Raw genomic sequence first — 18,826 nt, 5'->3', positions numbered from 1 at the left:
CTTTTCTTTCTGCTACCACACAGCAAGCATTACCGATGCAAAAAGTTTGGAACCAACAGTACCCTGAAAAGCTTGTACCCCCAAGCCATAAGGCTGCTAAATAGTTAACCAAATAGCCAAGTGTCATATCTGGAGGAAACCTGGCACCATTCCTATGGTGAAGCATGGTGGTAGCGGTATCATGCTGTGGGGATGTTTTTCAACGGCAGGAACTGGGAGACTAGTCATGATTGAGGGAAAGATGAACGGAGCAAAGTGCAGAGAGATCCTTGATGAAAACCTTCTATAGAGCYCTCAGGACCTCAGACTGGGGCGAAGGTTCACCTTCCAACAGGACAACGAACCTAAGCACACAGCCAAGACAATGCAGCAGGGGCTTCGGGACAAATCTCTGAATGTATTTGAGTGGCCCAGCCAGAGCTCGGACTTGAACACGATCAAACATCTCTGGAGAGACCTGAAAATAGCTGAGCAGCAATGCTCCCCATCCAACCTGACAGAGCTTGAGAGGATCTGCAGAGAAGAATGGGAGAAACTCCCCAAATACAGGTGTGTCAAGCTTGTCATGTCATACCCAAGAAGACTCTAGGCTGTAATCCCTGCCAAAGGTGCTTCAACAAAGTACTGAGTAAAGGGTCTAAATACTTGTGTAACTGTGATATTTCTGGGGGGGGGTATATAAAATTGGAGTAATTATGGGGTATTGTGTGTAGATTGATGGAAAAAAAGAAGATATTATACATTTTTAGAATAAGACTAACGTAACAAGATGTGGAAAAAGTCAAGCAATCTGAATACTTTCCAAATGCACTGTATCTACTTAAATTACCTGGAACACCTGCACATCGACTCGGTACTGGTACCCGTGTATATAGCCAAGTTATAGTTACTCATTGTATATTCATTATTGCGTTATCAATTTCTATTATTTCCTCTCTCTCTCTCTCTCTCTCTCTGCATTGTTGGAAAGGGCCCAGAAGAAAGCATTTCACTGTTGGTCTACAAAGCATGTGACAAATAACATTCGATTTAAAAGATTTCAAATGAGCTCGGCAGTCCAGGGTCTGACAGCTAGGCTACACACGGCGCGGCAGCATGTGTGTGTCTACCTGGATGCTTCTCACTGAAGCGGTGATTGACTATGTAAACAGGAGTTTGATTTGCTGTTCCTTCTCTGAACGTGACAGATCTTTGGTGTAAATTGAAGGCAGGTTTCGTTGAGCAAATGTTGGGAGATGAGAGCGGCTGTTTGACTCTCTGTCAGCCTGGCAGGCTGACTGGGGAATTCACTGCTGCTATACTTGTTCAAGGAATACAAGTGTGTGTTTTTAGGATTAGCACCTATAGCGATAGACCAGGGCCAGGGGGGAGTGGACCACACACACGCATGCACAAACATGCACACACACAATTGTTATCCCATCCTTCCTGATAAACCATGTGGTCCAATAAATAACAGCAAGAGCGTACTTGTTTTATAAGCATTTTGTAACCGTCCTCAGGGAAAACAGTAAGAATAGCCAAAAGAAAGAAAACTTCACCAAGCCAGAAAGAAGCCTGTCACCAGAGCGTGATTTAAAACAAACACGAGTCTACCCCTAGAGGAATACACTAGACAGGGGTAACACACCATGAAGGCGTAGAGAGACATGCAGAAGAAAGCACCAGACTCTGAAACAATAACATTGTGTCCCTTTCTCCATATCCCACCTCAGGTGGGCCACTGGAGGAGAGCACTGGGGTTTAGGTAACGGTGGGAATGGAGATGTGCACTGCCAAGAGGATTTCTCTATACTGTCAGTGGTTTTGTACCAGTGGCAGTGGCCAGTCCAACGGTGTAGTGTACTATAATATTATACATATAGTATAGTAGTATTATAGTATAACATGCCCGTAAGCATAATAATCTGGTGAAACCAGCCTGGCAACCACCCCTCTAAAATGAGCAGAACAGTAGGTATGGATGGTCCACTGAGTGTTATCAGCAAGTGCACATATGATGTCTTATTGCCATCTAGTGGTAGTGAGTGGTACTCATGGAACAGTGTATTTGGAATAGTCTCGAGACATCTGCCTCGCCTCACACAATTTTCAAATGCTACGGTTGCCTAGGGTCTGGTTTGAGACTACATTTGGAATAGGATGCAATTTGAATTCATATGATAGTCTAAAAATCATCTGTCCTCGGTTACAACACTCACCGGAGTTCCAAACAGCCTCTGGAAGCAAGGTCAGCACAGTTTTTTACACTACTGCTACTCGCTGTTTATTATCTATGCATAGTCACTTTATCCGTACCTGTATGTACAATTTACCTCGAGCACATTGACTCGGTACCCATACCTCCTGTATGTAGCCTCATTATTGTTATTTTATTGTTACTTTTTTCCTTTCGTTTATTTCGGAAATATTTTTTCTTAAAACTGCATTGTTGGTTTAAGGGTTTGTAAGTAAGCATTTCATAGCAACTCCATATTACTGCCCGTGATTTTGGCATGAGGTGTTCGACGAGCCGGTGTCCACATACTTTTGGTCAAGTAGTGTATCATGGTTTCCATAACAACTCAACTTCTCATTAGTCAGCCTGCCTGTTAATTTTGGAGGTATCGCTAATCAGTCATTATTGACTACAATCACTCTGACAGACACACTCCACATTGACCGATACTCCAAGGGCTCCACTTAACCTCAAAGTCTAAGCAAGGACCACTTAACCTCAAAGTKTAAGCAAGGACCACTTAACCTCAAAGTCTAAGCAAGGACCACTTAACCTCAAAGTCTAAGCTGTTGGGGGAGGGGTGTCTGTCCTACATCTAGGAGATACAGTGCATTCGGGAAAGTAATCAGACCCCTTGACTTTTTCCACATTTTGTTACGTTACAGCCATACTCTAAAATGGATTAAAGTGTGTTTTTTCCATCATCAATCTACACGCAATACCCCATAATGACAAAGCAAAAACAGGTTTAGAAATTTTTGCAAATGTATAAAAACAAATTAAAACAAAATATTACCTTTATATAAGTATTCAGACCATTTACTCAGTACTTTGTTGAAGAACCTTTGACAGATATTACAGCCTCGAGTCTTCTTGGGTATGACGCTACAACCTTGGGACACCTGTATTTGGAGAGTTTCTCCCATTCTTCCCTGCAGATCCTCTCAAGCTCTGTCAGGTTGGATGGGGAGCGTCACTGCATAGTTATTTTCAGGTCTCTCCAGAGATGCTAGATTGGGTTCAAGTCCGGGCTCTGACCTGGCCACTCAAAGACATTGAGACTTGTCCCGAAGCCACTCCTGCGTTGTCTTGGCTGTGTGCTTAGTGTCTTTGTCCTGTTGGAAGGTGAATCTTCTCCTCAGTCTGAGGTCCTGAACAGGTTTTCATCAAGGATCTCGCTGTACATTGCTACATTTATCTTTCCCTCGATCCTGACTAGTCTCCCAGTCCCTGCCACTGAAAAACATCCCCACAGCATGATGCTGCCACCACCATGCTTCACCGTAAGGATGGTGCCAGGTTTCCTCCAGACGTGACGCTTGGCATTCAGGCTAAAGAGTTCAATCTTGATTTCATCAGACCTGAAAATCTTGTTTATCATGGTCTGAGAGTCCTTTAGGTGCCTTTTGGCAAACTCCAAGTGGCTGTCATGTGCCTTTTACTGAGGAGTGGCTTCCGTCTGGCCACTCTACCATAAAGGCCTGATTGGTGGAGTACTGCAGAGATGGTTGTCCTTCTGGAAGCTTCTCACATCTCCACAGAGGAACTCTGGAGCTCTGTCAGAGTGACCATTAAGTTCTTGGTCACCTCCCAGACCAAGGTCCTTCTCCCCCGATTGCTCAGTTTGGCCGGGCAGCCAGCTCTAGGAAGAGTCTTGGTGGTTCAAAACTTCTTCCATTTAAGAATGATGGAGGACACTGTGTTCTTAGGGACCTTCAATGCTGCAGACATTTTTTTGGTACCCTTCCCCAGATCTGTCCCTCGACACAACCCTGTCTCGGAGCTCTGCGGACAATTCCTTCGACCTCATGGCTTGGTTTTTGCTCTGACATGCACTGTCAACTGTGGGACCTTATATAGACAGATGTGTGCCTTTCCAAATCATGCCCAATCAGTTGAATTTATCATAGGTGGACTCCAAGCAAGTTGTAGAAACATCTCACAACAATTTCATGTCTCATAGCAAAGGGTCTGAATAATAAGGTATCTGTTTTTTTATTCATAATACATTTGATACCATTTCTAAAAACCTGTTTTCGCTACGTCATTATAGGGTATAAAAAGTATCAAGTTTAGAATAAGGCCAAACTGTTCGGACCCTAAAGACGATTTCTTGAGAAGATTGAATTTCGGGATGCCTGATGGTCTCAAACACCGCTGTAGCTCGGCCACCTCACCACAGATGCGGAAGGCTGACATAAGCCATGCGGTGGATTGACACACCGCCCATGTAAAGAAAACATCAATAATTTAAAGCTGCAATGTGTAAAAAAAGCAAGTCTAAGAAGCGGTAGATCTGTTCTATGTGTGTGTTTTCTATGCTTCCCGTTCTTATGTCTTTTACTTTCGGTTTTGTACACCAGCTTGAAACAGTTGAAAATACAATATTTTTGGATATGGCAAAGATATTTCAGAGCGGTTTAGATGGTACAATGATTCTCTACACTATACTTGCTTGTTTCGTCAAAAACTGAAATTAGGCGAACTATTCACATTTTTGCAACCAGGAAATGGCGGAGCGATTCATACATAGTGCATCTGTAAAGCTGCAATATGAAACTTTTTGGGTAACCCAACCAAATTCACATAGACATGCGAGTTATACATCTGTCATTCTCATTGAAAGCACATCTAAGAAGCGGAAGATCTGTTCTGTGCGCTATTTCTATGCTTCCTATTTGTAACTGTCGTTTTTGCATCTCACTTCCAGTTTTGTATACCAGCCTCAAACAGCTGAAAATACAATATTTTTGGTTATGGAAAAAATATTTCACAGCGGTTTAGATGGTACAATGACTCTCTACACTATAAGTGTGTGTTCTGTCACAAACTGAAATTAGACCAACTATTAGACATTTTTTTTCAAAAAGGAAATCATGGAGCGATTTTGTCTGGGATGTTTTTATTATGTTACTTAGATTGACGCATGGGTTAGTCAATAGACTAAAGGAAAAGGGATAACCTATACTTGGATAATTGTACTGAGGAAAATGTTGAATCACGAGCAGGCCCTAAATTTGTAGTCCACACACTGACCAGGAGATGTCAGTCTTGAAACACGCAATCTGCCATCCTCAGCATGTGCCTCTGTCTCAATTAGTTATCGGTGATTCCTCGAATCCTATCTCCTTGCCTCCTTAACTGTATTGGAAGAGAAGATCTATGGTCTCTTCACCTATGACCTTTTCAAATGGGTTTCAGGAGGAGAGAGCACGCAAGGAATTGAGAAAAGATTAATTGAGAAAGAGCCCGTGGCTGTTTTTCATGACCAATGCTGGTACATTTTTGCTGCAGATACTAACAATAACAAAAATACTGCAGGTCAAAAGTCATCTTCCATTTCATCAAAATATGAACTTTATTTAGATACATTTAAAAAAAATGGACTTGTCTACTACAGCAAGACAAAATATAACATCAGTGTGTTCACACAAACAAACAAAACGACATTAATTATTATATATGGAAACAAAAGACAAGTTTAGTTACACTGACTAGAGAAGACACCTTCTAACACATATCTATTTCATTGACTCAGAACCCTTACAGCACATGTGCATTCATGAAAGTGAAACTCACAGAATACTATGTAACAGCAATACAAATCACCAATATGAATATGCTTGTAAAATAGTTTGTATACAATATCAACATAGAAAACAGTCAGTGTTATACACATCATTGGATGTTAGTTAGTGAATGTAGCTACTACTACTAGTATTGATTCTCAGTATAGGAAGCAATTATAAGAGTAAAGGTATATCGTAATAATATAATGAGGACAATAAAGGACATGATAATAGACATCTTTGCCACCTTTATTCACAGTACTAAAGGGCAACTGCACTTCTTGATTTGGCTTCAATTTAGATTTGGTTCATTTAAGAAATGCTTAGCAGCCATGACTGAATTCAAACCTGAGTTGGTTTCGGGGTGTGGATTGATGTGTGTGTCTCGTGTGTTTGCAGGTGGGAAGAGTTAGACCAATTCACCAATTACTGTAGCTTCAGCCGGTTGGTGTGCGACAGTGGCAAAAATTGGTTTGACTTTGGATAGCCTACCTCTGGGGATAGTTAGGGATCGTCAATAAATTACAATGTAAAATGGGACAATATTTTCATGTTGCACATCTTTTAGTTGTCTGAAATGCATTCAATATTTGTATATGCATTTCTACAATTTATATTTGGTTTGAGGTTAAGTCATTGAAGTTTAAAGTCATTAACTTAAAAAAAAAAATAGTCCCATGTACATTGTGTAATTTACTGATGATCCCTAATTGAGGATTGGCATTATGATGGGGTCGCATGCAGCTGTGCTCGGAATTGATGATATTTGGGTGCTGCCAGCTGTAGGCATGTGGGATGGATTCAAATAAACCCAACCCAAAGAAATAGGCCATTTTCAAAACAAGATACCTACGCAATACTATCATCATGGACCATGTTGCAATACTGCAACAGATTAGTTAGGAATTAAACATAAAATTACTCATCTGAATAATTAAGAGACCGCACTCAGAGGGTTATGGAAGCAGCGTATAGCTGCCACAAAATGATAATATTAAAATGCAATGTGCTATTGATTTATCATTATCCAATTTGCATTTCAAACACAGTTTCAGCAGCTATTCCCTTGCAAAGAAGGTAGGGTTTGATGCATACAAATACATGAGCCTGATAAATAAAAATGCACATTTATCATTTCACACCCATGTACAAAACCCAGACAAAGATATGTATATTCTCTACTAGTAGAGTAAAAGAGTACCTGCACTTCAAGTGCTTGATAAAACACTATACACTTTTTTGGTCACAATTGGGGTAGCTTTTAACAAAATATTTCCTGAACATGAACAAGTATTAAAAATGTATAAAACATAATAGTGCAATCTAGCATGTGCTGTACGCATTTGGTTAAGGGACTTCCTTGTCTCTGTCCCAGCCTCAGAGACTTGTCATGTACAGTAGTTTTCCCATGATCCTCACTTCATGAAGAAAAGGGTAGATATACAGGGCCTATATTGGTACACATTTGACCTCTAAAGTCATGTTTTTCCCATTCCTGTATAAATGTACAGTACCAGTCAAAAGTTTGGACACACCTACTCATTCCAGGGTTTTTCTTTATTTTTACTACGTTCTACATCGTAGAATAATAGTGAAGACATCAAAACTATGAAATAACACATATGGAATCATGTAGTAACCCAAAAAAGTGTTAAACAAATCAAAATATACTTTATATTTTAGATTCTTCAAAGTAGCCACCCTTTGCCTTGATGACAGCTTTGCAAATTCTTGCATTCTTTCAACCTCTCCTTCTTGGTTAAATATCCCTTAACTTCTTTGGGCTAGGGGGCAGTATTTTGACATCCGGATGAAAAACGTGCCCAAAGTAAACTGTCTGCTACTCAGGATATGCATATAATTGGTAGATTTGAATAGAAAACACTCTAAAGTTTCTAAAACTGTTAAAATTATGTGTGTGAGTATAACAGAACTTATTTGGCAGGCGAAACCCAGAGGACAAACCATCCAGGATTCTTTCTTTTGAGGTGACAGTGTTTTCAATGGGTTTTCTGTGTATCTAGATTTATAAGGCACTTGCATGCAGTTCCTATCGCTTCCACTGGATGTCAACAGTCTTTAGAAATTGGTTGATGTTTTTCTTTAGAGAAATGAAGAAGTACGGCAGTTCAGAATGAGGGTCCAGCCTAGTGCACTCTAATGTTTTGATGCGCGCTCCAGGTCACACGCTTCATGTTGTTTTTATCCAGTATTGAACACCGTTTATCCCGTCTTAAATTTTATCGATTATTTACGTTAAGAAATACCGGAAGTTGTATTAGGAAAGTTGTTTCTAATGTTTGGACAGCGTTTACAGGTAACTTATTAGATATTTTGTAGACCTGCTGGGTGAGTTGGAACCGGTGTTTTTCTGAATCAAATGTGCCAAATAAATGGACATTTCGGAAATATAACGACGGAATTAATCGAACAAAAGGACCATTTGTGATGTTTATGGGACATATTGGAGTGCCAACAGAAGAAGTTCTTCAAAGGTAAGGCATGAATTAAATCGTTATTTCTGACTTTTGTGTTGCGCCTGGAGGGTTGCAATCTGATTTTCATGTGTTGGTATGCTGGGCGCGGTCCTAAGATAATCGCATGGTTTGCGTTCGCCGTAAAGCCTTTTTGAAATCTGACACGGTGGCTAGATTAACGAGAAGTTAAGCTTTACTTTGGTGTTTTGCACTTGTGAATGTATGAAAGTTAAATATTTTTAATAATTCTTTTTGAATTTTCACCGGATGTTGTCAAATCGATCCCGTTAATGGGAGTTGAGCCCAAAGAAGTTAAACAGCCTGGAGATGTGTTTTGGGCCATTGTCCTGTTGAAAAACAAATGTTTGTCCCACTAAACACGAACCAGATGGGATGGCGTATCGCAGCATGGAATCCATGCTGGTTAAGTGTGCCTTGAATTCTAAATAAATCACTGGCAGTGTCACCAGCAAGCATCCCCACACCATCACACCTCCATGCTTCACGGTGGGAACCTTATCCTATCCTAATGAACTTATCCTCTGCAGCAGAGGTAACTCTGGTTCTTCCTTTCCTGTGGCGGTCCTCATGATAGCCAGTTTCATCATAGCGCTTGATGGTTTTTGCGACTGCACTTGAAGAAACGTTTCAAAGTTCTTGAAATGTTCCAGATTGACTGACCTTCATGTCTTAAAGTAATGATGGACTGTTGTTTCTCTTTGCTTATTTCAGATGTTCTTGCCATAATATGGACTTAGTCTTTTACCAAATAGGGCTATCTTCTGTATACCACCCCTACCTTGTCACAACACAACTGATTGGCTCAAACGCATTAAGGAGGAAAGAAATTCCCCAAATTAACTTTAAACAAGGAACACCTGTTAATTGAAATGCATTTCAGGTGACTAGCTCATGAAGCTGGTTGAGAGAATGCCAAGAGTGTGCTAAGCTGTCATCAAGGCAAAGGGCGGCTACTTTGAAGAATCTCAAATATATTTTCATTTGTTTAACACTTTTTTGGTTACTACATTATTCCATATGTGTTATTTTATAGTTTAGTTTTGATGTCTTCACTATTATTCTACAATGTAGAAAATAGTAAAAATAAAGGAAAATCCTAGAATGAGTTGGTGTGTCCAAACTTTTGACTGGTACTGTATGTGATTTGCTTCTTACTTCATGTGCAAATCGGATACAATAAAATCCCCAAATATATACATTGCATCAGAACTGTCATAGGTACGAGGTAGGCCTAACAGTCTCGAAAAGCATGAACAGCATCATCAGGGATCTTGTTAGAGTTCAGAAATCTACATTTTCAAAACGCAGACCATCACAAAATCAAGGTTTTAAACCACTTTATATTAAAAGTAAAGTGAGTTTTTTTGTTGCTTCAATAGAGTGATCAGGGACGTGCAACTAGTTTTCCTTCACAGAAAATACATTAGTGCAACACATTAATCAGAAAATAGCTTAATTTTCATCAGATGACAACAGAAGTGAAACGCTATTTGGCTAGCAGCCACATCATTTTCTTAGGTTTTGCTTGAAATTAATCTTACATTTTACCAGAGAAAGGTAGGCTACACCAATAAATGTACTGAAGAAAAGTAGCTACACATCAGTCAGAGCGCGGTCTTCTGATAGAATGCCCGTTCGTGAATTCTCATTGGAGTGTAGAATTGCAACTGAAGCAATCCCGTGTGGCTCAGTTGGTAGAGCATGGCGCTTGCAACGCCAGGGTTGTGGGTTCATTCCCCACGGGGGGACCAGGATGAATATGTATGAACTTTCCAATTTGTAAGTCGCTCTGGATAAGAGCGTCTGCTAAATGACTTAAATGTAAATGTAAATGTAAAAAAGAAGCCTGATGCCGAGCAGCAATTACAAGAAGCATTTTAGATCTGCGTTTACAAAATGCAGCAAGATATTTATGGGTTTTATCTTTTTTTCCCGTGTGAAAAACGCAGAATTCTGCATTAACATGACCCCTGATCACTTTAGCCTACATCCAGTTACAGATAACTATTATTTATATTAATGGGAGAGAGATTATGTCTTAAAGGTTTAAAAGAATCTGGGCCTGTATTCATAAAGCATCTCAGAGTAGGAGTACTGATCTAGGATCAAGACCCCCCCCATTCATTATGATCTAAAAGGGGAACTGATCGTAGACCAACATTCCAACTCTGAGACGCTTTATGAATACAGGCCCTGAGGTTGGGGTAACGTATGGACATAGAGCTCTCAAATCAGTACTGCGGTGGCTCACCAGCTCTCCTTCAGTTAGTCAGTCAGTCCATCCACTGAATCTGAAAATGGACACATAATAACAGACAAGGATTACTTCAGATGTACAGTACCAGTCAAAAGTTTGGACACACACACATTCAAGGGTTTTTCTTCATTTTTACTATCATATTCATTTTTTCCTCCTTAATACGTTTGAACCAATAAGATGTGTTGTGACAAGGTAGGAGTGGTATACAGAAGATAGCCCTATTTGGTAAAAGACCAAGTCCATAATATGGCAAGAACAGCTCAAATAAGCAAAGAGAAACGACAGTCTATCATTACTTTAAGACACGACGGTCAGTCAAAATTTCAAGAACTTTGAAAGTTTCTTCAAGCGCAGTCACAAAAACCATCAAGCGCTGTGATGAAACTGGCTCTCATGAGGACCGCCACAGGAAAGGAAGAACCAGAGTTACCTCTGCTTAAGGAGGATAAGTTCATTAGAGTTACCACCCTCAGAAATTGCAGCCCAAACAAATGCAAGAGTGTGCAAAGCTGTCAAGGCAAAGGATGGCTACTTTGAAGAATCTAAAATATAAAGTATATTTTGAGTTGTTTAACACTTTTTTGGTTACTACATGATTCCATATCTGTTATTTCAGTGTTGATGTCTTCACTATTATTCTACAATGTAGAAAATAGTCAAAATAAAGAAAACCCCTGGAATGAGTAGGTGTGTCCAAACTTTTGACTGGTACTGTATATGTAATATCTAGTGATGCACCGATATCAAATTTTTGGCCGATACCAATATTTTCCTTGCCAAAAAACCCCGATAGCGATATTTGACATTTTAGCGGCCTTTTAAGCATTCTAGTACAGCGCACAATTGACCCAGCGTCGTCCGGGCCGTCATTGTAAATAAGAATATGTTCTTAATTAACTTGCCTAGTTAAATAAATGTTACACACACACACTGACCAAAAAGTTATTTTGTTGGCATTTACATATGTCCCCATTACCAGCAAAACATAATCAAAACCTATTTCTTTCACTTACTTGCTGTTTCGTTGTTCATTTGTTCAGTCGTTTCATTCTCAACCAGGATTTCTATGGAACGTCGTTTGGGTCTTTGCTTGTCAAAAAGATACACGTCAAATAACACCACTTGACGTGTCAAATAAGCAAGCAAGCTAACTATATAGCTAGGTGTCATCATCTACAATAACCCTAATTTATAAGACAGTTCTTATTTGATTAATGGTGGTCGGACCCATCTATGTGAAGCTAGCCACAATAAGGATTAGCCACAATAGTGGACTTTGCGGTTAGCCTTCAAAATAAAAGTAAGCATAATTCTACTATTTGTATTCATTTGCACCACTGTCAATGACAGTTTTATTTGGAAGGCAAACAGCAAATTCCACTATTGTGCATAATCATTATTGTGGCTAGCTTCACAACACATAACCCGGTCCGGTCGAGCCTCACTAGCCAGATGAAGCTAGCTGGCTGCTTATAACGTTAGCTTTGGGCAATAGGGTTAAGTAGTTGCCTAGCTATTTATTTTCATGAACTGAAGTTCAATTTCAATAGGCAAACAACAAGTGGCAACCTAGCTAATACTTACTCAAAAGGGTTCCTAAACCATTGCTAAGAATAATGAAAATGACTGCAGTTTCTACTCGTCATTGTTTTCAGGCTGGTTGTATTGGTGCTAGCTAGGTACCAAGCTAAAGCTAGCTACCCCAGAAGTTGCGGTCAAACAAATTATGCTTTATTACCAATGCGGTATTGTAAACACATCGTTCCTGGCCGGTGTTTGCTTGTTTGCAGACTTTTTTGTCCAGCTTTGACAGTGCTACTGTATCTTTTTTGACACGCAAAGATCCAAACGTTGTTCCATAGTATGTATGTCGTGAAGCTAATAGCAGTGACGCTATTACCGTGTAACTCCGGTAGGGCAACATCTGAAAAATAGCGCACTTGGTAGTGTGTACCAGTGCTCGACCAGTCGGCGAAAACCAACATCACCCATGACAGAGAACGGTTGATTGTCAAGGGCAATGAATTCCATTATCTTGGCTTTAATGGATTTCGCCTTTGAGTTGTCTCGCTGAAATTTTCTTACTCTTTCAAATGACTGCTCGACTTCTTGACTGCTCAATCCACACAGGAGACATTGTGTGGGCCAGGTTAGGAATGCTGTGTTGAACGTGTAGTGCAAAATTTGACGTGGCGTTATTACGTCATGTACCTACGTTATATAGGTATGCACGGTAGCTTTGACATCGGTTTTTAACATCGGCGTTAAACTTGATATCGGGCCGATACCGATGTTGGCATTTTTAGCTAATATCAGCCGATTCCGATATGTTCACCGATATATCGTGCATCCCTAGTAATATCATTGGTATAACTATCATTGTCTTCACGTCTATGTGAAACTATCGTGTTAAAAGACTTGTTCATTGAAGTGTTGATATTACTATAGAGGAATATTGCCTTGGCCTGGACAATCATCATGGATTCTTCTCTATTCCCACGCAGCAGACATGAGAAAAGAGGAGAGATAGTTAGCAAAGAAAAAGGGAAGGAAATGAAGGAAGAAATGTAAGGAGGGGTTGAGGGGAGAGGATGAGTACCAAGTCATGGGACTAATTCCACACTACTTGGTACAATGTACATAACTACCACATGAGTAATTCAAATACAGTTACCCTAAGTGAAATAATACAACAGTAATGCAAGTACTAGTTTTGCAGAGAAGAGCAAGGATTATACATTTCACCCCGTGTGAGGTTCAGCCTATGATACTGCTGTTACAGGACTATATCTGAGTTGTGTCAGTAAAGCTGTCACTCACTGTGGGGCGGGTCCATGTCCATTTTGGCCAATCCTACGGCAGAATTCACTTTGGGCCTTGCACCAAGCTCCCGGTTCTGGGTTTGGTTCTGATTCTGGCCCAGAGGTTTCTTCTCCTCCACCTCCTCTGGGCTATAGATGCCCTCCTCCGCCACCACCTTCTCTATCTTCTCCATAAGCTGCCGCAGCTGGGGGTGCTCCCCAAATATGTAGTTGCTGATGACAAAGTACCGCATCTTGCACTTTTCCAGCACCCACTGCAGATCCTTCCCCTCTCGCTTGATGTGCCTCTCGATGGACATGTTCCTCAGCACATCTGCCCAGGTGAACACCACGATGGTATGCCTCCACACGCGCTCCCCGAAAAGAGCCAGGTGCTCCTCGATGCGGGCCCGGTCCACCTCGGTAAACATGCCCACAGGGATAACCAGCAAGAAAGCGTGAGGGCCCAGGGGCCCGCACATGGAGGCGCCCCGCACCATCTCCTGCTGGTAGACTGGTGGCGTGGACTGGGTCGAGAACCAGCCCGGCGTGTCTATTACCGTCACCTGGCGCCCCTCCACCTCAGTCTGACGCTTGACGCAGAATTCAGCCGCCCGCTCCAGGCGGAACTCCTCATGGCCCAGTATGGTGTTGCCTGTCAGGCTCTTCCCAGGCCACCTCCAGCCCAACAGCACCAGCCTCAACTCAGTTAGATGGTTGGCTTCCCGGGCTGCTGCCGCTAGCCTCTTCTCTTCCTCCTCTGGGTCAGGGGCATCTTCTCCTAGGAGTACAAACATCACAACTCATTAGCAAGGACTTTTTAGTTAATACTCTTTTAGTCCCCGTTTCTGCAATTACGTGGTGAAAAAGGAAGCTTGAAGCAACAAGCCATACCTCCACTTTAGTATGTTTATCAGTAATTACATATCAAAGCTCTTCCTCTGTATAGACAATATTGGCAACTATGTTCGTTGCTAACTAAATAGATAGACTAGTTACACTGACATGCCAATTAAGGTCACACTACTGGCAACATGTTTATAGGCTAGAAACTTTACAACTACACCGTAAGTGAACCACGCAGTTTAGCTACAGAATATTTAGTTGGTGGTGCATAATCATTTTTTATCAAGTTCAAATCCCTTATAGAATTTTTTTTTAAATAAAGCCAGCGTATAAACGAGTCATAGCCTGCCTTTCTGCATCGATATCAATGAGTTGTTAGTTACTGTATCACTTTCATTCGTTCGTGTCAACATTCAAATTTAGCCAGCTCATCTCCTGTGTGGCTATGGTTGAAACCGGATCTTGCTCTGTATCAGCCGAGTTATTCTAACGTTTGACTCATAGTGACCCGGTCTGAAGCAGTAAACCAGCTAGTAACGTGAAACTGGCAAGTGAAACGTGTCACGTTCGGCTCAGAGTTAGCTAAACTGCATAGCTAACCAAACTAGCTAACTACTGTAGCTAACGTTATTTAGCTTACGTTAGCGATGTTGTTACTGTTAACCTTCAGTGAACTATCGATAACCTTATCTTAATACGTTTTGTTCGATGAGTTGTATCGGTTTACTTGAGACTCCGTTTGTCTTTTAGAAGACCCACCTGTTGATTGCACTTCTTTCTCCGATTCCATGTCGCTGTTTAGTTATTCCAAAGTTTAATCACAGCTAGATGAGACAGATATTTCACCGGATGTATAAATGTGAGACATCCGGTTGGCGTTTTCCTTTCACTATCAAATATGGTAGGGAGAGAATGCCCGTTTGCCGGCAGTGGGAGAAGATTGAGCTAGATGGATTTTGGCTGACATTTTCTCATCAATGAAACATTTGATCTCCATACAGTTTTCTGTTTCCAAAACTAGAATCTATAACAAACATAGTGCACTAAGTTTGGTAGACTTGACTTACCTAATTGTTTATAGAGATGACTTTGTTTAGGACGAGTGCACTAGATAGTGAGCGTTTTCCTAATGAACATCATATAGTAAGGCACAAATGGTCTTCATCCTCTTCTTGGCGGTAGCTAGCGTGTCCCAAGTAGATATCAAGCTGGCTAGCTAATTCACACAAAAAAACTTACTTGGCTTAAATAGCTAGAAATCGATTTCTTTGCAAGTTTTCCTCAATACTAGTACTCCTGTGAATCAACTTTTTTTCACGATAAGAAACACATGTCATCAATAAATACCATGTTCACTGTAAAATGGAAGGGAGGAAAATCCAATTCCCAACAGACGCTGAAAGGTATGTAATAAATAATAAAGATGCATTTGGAGTAATTATTGCATTGTGAGGCACATGTCATTGGTTCTGTAATCAGTAGAGTTCCATGACTACCCATCGAATCAATCACCAAAGCAATGTTTACTGTTAGTTAAAACATGCTAGCTACCAGTAATGAAACAAATCTTTAGCTGGGTTAAAAACAAATAGCACGAGGCTAGCTAACATTAGTTTACCAATGTGCCCTGCCATATTACATCCAAGGCCATCCCAGGGTATGCTGCACAATCAATAGAAGCCATTTGTGACACTGGGTCATTGCAAAGTAATTTATCGAGTTGTAGAGCACCTTTGAGTACCTCTTAAACGATGGTAGATGCCTGTAAAACATTGTATAGGTAACTACTTATGGTCTGTTGCCCTATGATCAGATTAAGTAAGAATACCACAAAATATAGTCTTCTATAATTATATGCATCTTAAGAAAATAGACAACTCAAAAGGTTGTACATCTATTAAATGCCTGTTAACATGGTGAAAAATATAGAACATATCAAAACTATGAAAGTAGAGCATTTGATCACATTGTGCATGCATCCCGTCAATAGGATAATGGTCCAAAAAAGACATCTATCAGGTTCACGAGGGCAGCCACTGAAAATGTTTCATAGGATAAATGTTTCTCTCCACTGGGATTCTCTGCCTCTAACCCTATTACAAGGGCTGAGTCACTGGCTTACTGGTGCTATTCCATGCCGTCCCTAGGAGGGGTGTGTCACTTGAGTGGGTTGAGTCACTGACGTGATCTTCCTGTCTGGATTGGCGCCGCCCCTTGGGTTGTGCCGTGGCGGAGAGCTTTGTGGGCTATACTCGGCCTTGTCTCAGGATGGTAAGTTGGTGGTTGAAAATATTTCTCTAGTGGTGTGGGGGCTGTGCTTTGGCAAAGTGGGTGGGGTTATATCCTGCCTGTTTGTCCCTGTCCGGGGGTATCATCGGATGGGGCCACAGTGTCTCCTGACCCCCTCCTGTCTCAGCCTCCAGTATTTATGCTGCAGTAGTTTATGTGTCAGGGGCTAGGGTCAGTCTGTTATATCTGGAGTACTTCTCCTGTCTTATCCGGTGTCCTGTGTGAATTTAAGTATTGCTCTCTCTAATTCTCTCTCTCGGAGGATCTGAGCTCTAGGACCATGCCTCAGGACTACCTGGCATGATGACTCCTTGCTGTCCCCAGTCCACCTGGCCGTGCTGCTGCTCCAGATTCAACTGTTCTGCCTGCGGCTATGGAACCCTGACCTGTTCACCCGACGTGCTACCTGTCCCAGACCTGCTGTTTTCAACTCTCTAGAGAGAGCAGGAGTGGTAGAGATACTCTTAATGATCGGCTATGAAAAGCCAACTGACATTTACTCCTGAGGTGCTGACTTGTTGCACCCTCGACAACTACTGTGATTATTATTATTTGACCATGCTGGTCATTTATGAACATTTGAACATCTTGGCCATGTGTAACAGTTTAACTTTAGTCCGTCCCCACGCCCCGACCCTCTGCACACATCAACAACTGACACTCACGAAGCATCGTTACCCATCGCTCCACAAAGGCCGCGGCCCTTGCAGAGAAAGGGGAATCACTACTTCAAGGTCTCAGAGCAAGTGACGTCACCGATTGAAAGGCTATTAGCGCGCACCACTGCTAACTAGCTATCCATTTCACATCCGTTACACATGTTCTGTTATAATCTCCACCCGGCACAGCCAGAAGGCTGGCCACCCCTCATAGCCCGGTTCCTCTAGGTTTCTTCCTAGGTTTTGGCCTTTCTAGGGAGTTTTTCTTAGCCACCGTGCTTCTACACCTGCATTGCTTGCTGTTTGGGGTTTTAGGCTGGGTTTCTGTACAGCACTTTGAGATATCAGCTGATGTAAGAAGGGCTATATAAATACATTTGATTTGATTTCATAGGATAGGATAAAGTGTGGGTTTTTATTCTAATGTTCCATAGGGCAGGATAAAGTGTGGGTCTTTATGTGTAATGTTCCATAGGACAGGATAAAGTGTGGGTCTTTTTTCTATAGTATGTTCTCCGTTATTGGGGGTGTTGCTAATCAGGCAATGGTTGTTAAGGTGGTGTCTCACAGAGAGGAGTGTCAGTTTTGTTTGAAGAGGAGGAGTGTGACGTAGACCTTACACACTTTTGTAATTACTCAGGAGGAAGATGTGGCTGAGAAACATCAGGCGTAGGGACATCAGTCTGCAGAAGTCCTTTGAGGACCTGAAGAAAGGGGGTTGCGCTGTGTGCAAGGGGCACTTTGAAGAGTGTTTTATTCTGATTATTGACCATCTTTGTCAATAAAAATACATTTCAGTCATGATACTTTTCTGGAAGACACTGTCCTCCGAGGCAGTACCTACCAGATTAAATTGCATGAATCCACCCCCTCAATCTGCAACAGATGCACGGCGTAGTAGAAAAATAAGTAAGCCAACCACAAAGTTCGTAGCAATTAAAGATGCATCGTTATTGTTTTATATCAACAGGTTTAAAGTCTTGAATTGTCTATTTTTTAAGGCGAGGACAGGGAAGCAGATGTAGGAGTTTTAGGTGAGAAAGACAGAGAGAACAAGAGAGGGAAGGAGAGCGTAGACCCAGCTCCAGCAGAGGAAGCAGCAGATGCTGAATTTAGTTCAGGTGGTCTGCAGGAGGTTAGCTAACTTAACGTTACGTTACTGTTCCTCAGCATGTTTTAACGTGCAATAGCTAGCCAAACAGTTAACGCCCACTACAAAACATTTTAATATCTAATTTATATAACATGTATAGCATTAAACTATATATGTGTAACTTACTTTTCTATCTCGGTGGCGTTATAACAGTCTGAACAACAAATAGTTACTTAAAGTTAGCTACATCAACTCAAGCGTTGAAGTCCCTCTTCTGCAAATCTCCAGTCCCGACGTCTGCATCTCATTTTGAACTTAATTTGAATATGATGACGATGTATTTTATTGACATCACTAAGCCATCTGACTGACATCTGATAGACCAATAAACGCGACTTTGAAAAACTCATCTCGACACTTGATCCCAACTACTCGGCTCACTTGCCTCCTATTGGAAACGACAGAATGTGGTCTATTTTAGTGGAACATCTTTGGTTTAATCCACTGAAAAAGGATTTCCTGCTTGTTTGACAGGTAGCGCGGAACTTTTTAGTGTGGGTTTCCGGCAAACTAAATGCTGTGTTGCGTATTGC

At 41.3% G+C, this 18,826-nt stretch overlaps 1 protein-coding gene across 2 annotated transcripts; it reads right to left on the bottom strand.

The window, feature by feature from the left end:
- Positions 1-5,552: 5,552 nt before the first annotated feature.
- LOC111972461 (GTPase IMAP family member 4) lies at positions 5,553-15,057 on the bottom strand. 2 transcript variants are annotated; one of them, XM_023999457.2, is made up of 3 exons: positions 14,952-15,057; positions 13,366-14,127; positions 5,553-13,035 (listed from the first exon to the last, which is right to left on the bottom strand). In XM_023999457.2, exons 1-3 carry the CDS (start codon positions 14,980-14,982, stop codon positions 13,022-13,024), a joined length of 807 nt encoding a protein of 268 aa, XP_023855225.1. In that variant the 5' UTR covers positions 14,983-15,057; the 3' UTR covers positions 5,553-13,021. The 2 variants fall into 2 exon arrangements, with proteins under 2 accessions (XP_023855225.1, XP_023855224.1); XM_023999456.2 differs by having other exon boundaries at positions 5,553-10,576.
- Between the last annotated feature and the right edge of the window lie 3,769 nt (positions 15,058-18,826).

This window comes from Salvelinus sp. IW2-2015, linkage group LG14, assembly GCF_002910315.2.
Source record: "Salvelinus sp. IW2-2015 linkage group LG14, ASM291031v2, whole genome shotgun sequence".
Lineage (NCBI taxonomy): Eukaryota > Metazoa > Chordata > Actinopteri > Salmoniformes > Salmonidae > Salvelinus > Salvelinus sp. IW2-2015.
Note: the sequence above shows the minus strand (reverse complement) of the source record. Positions and strands in the feature narration are given on the sequence as shown.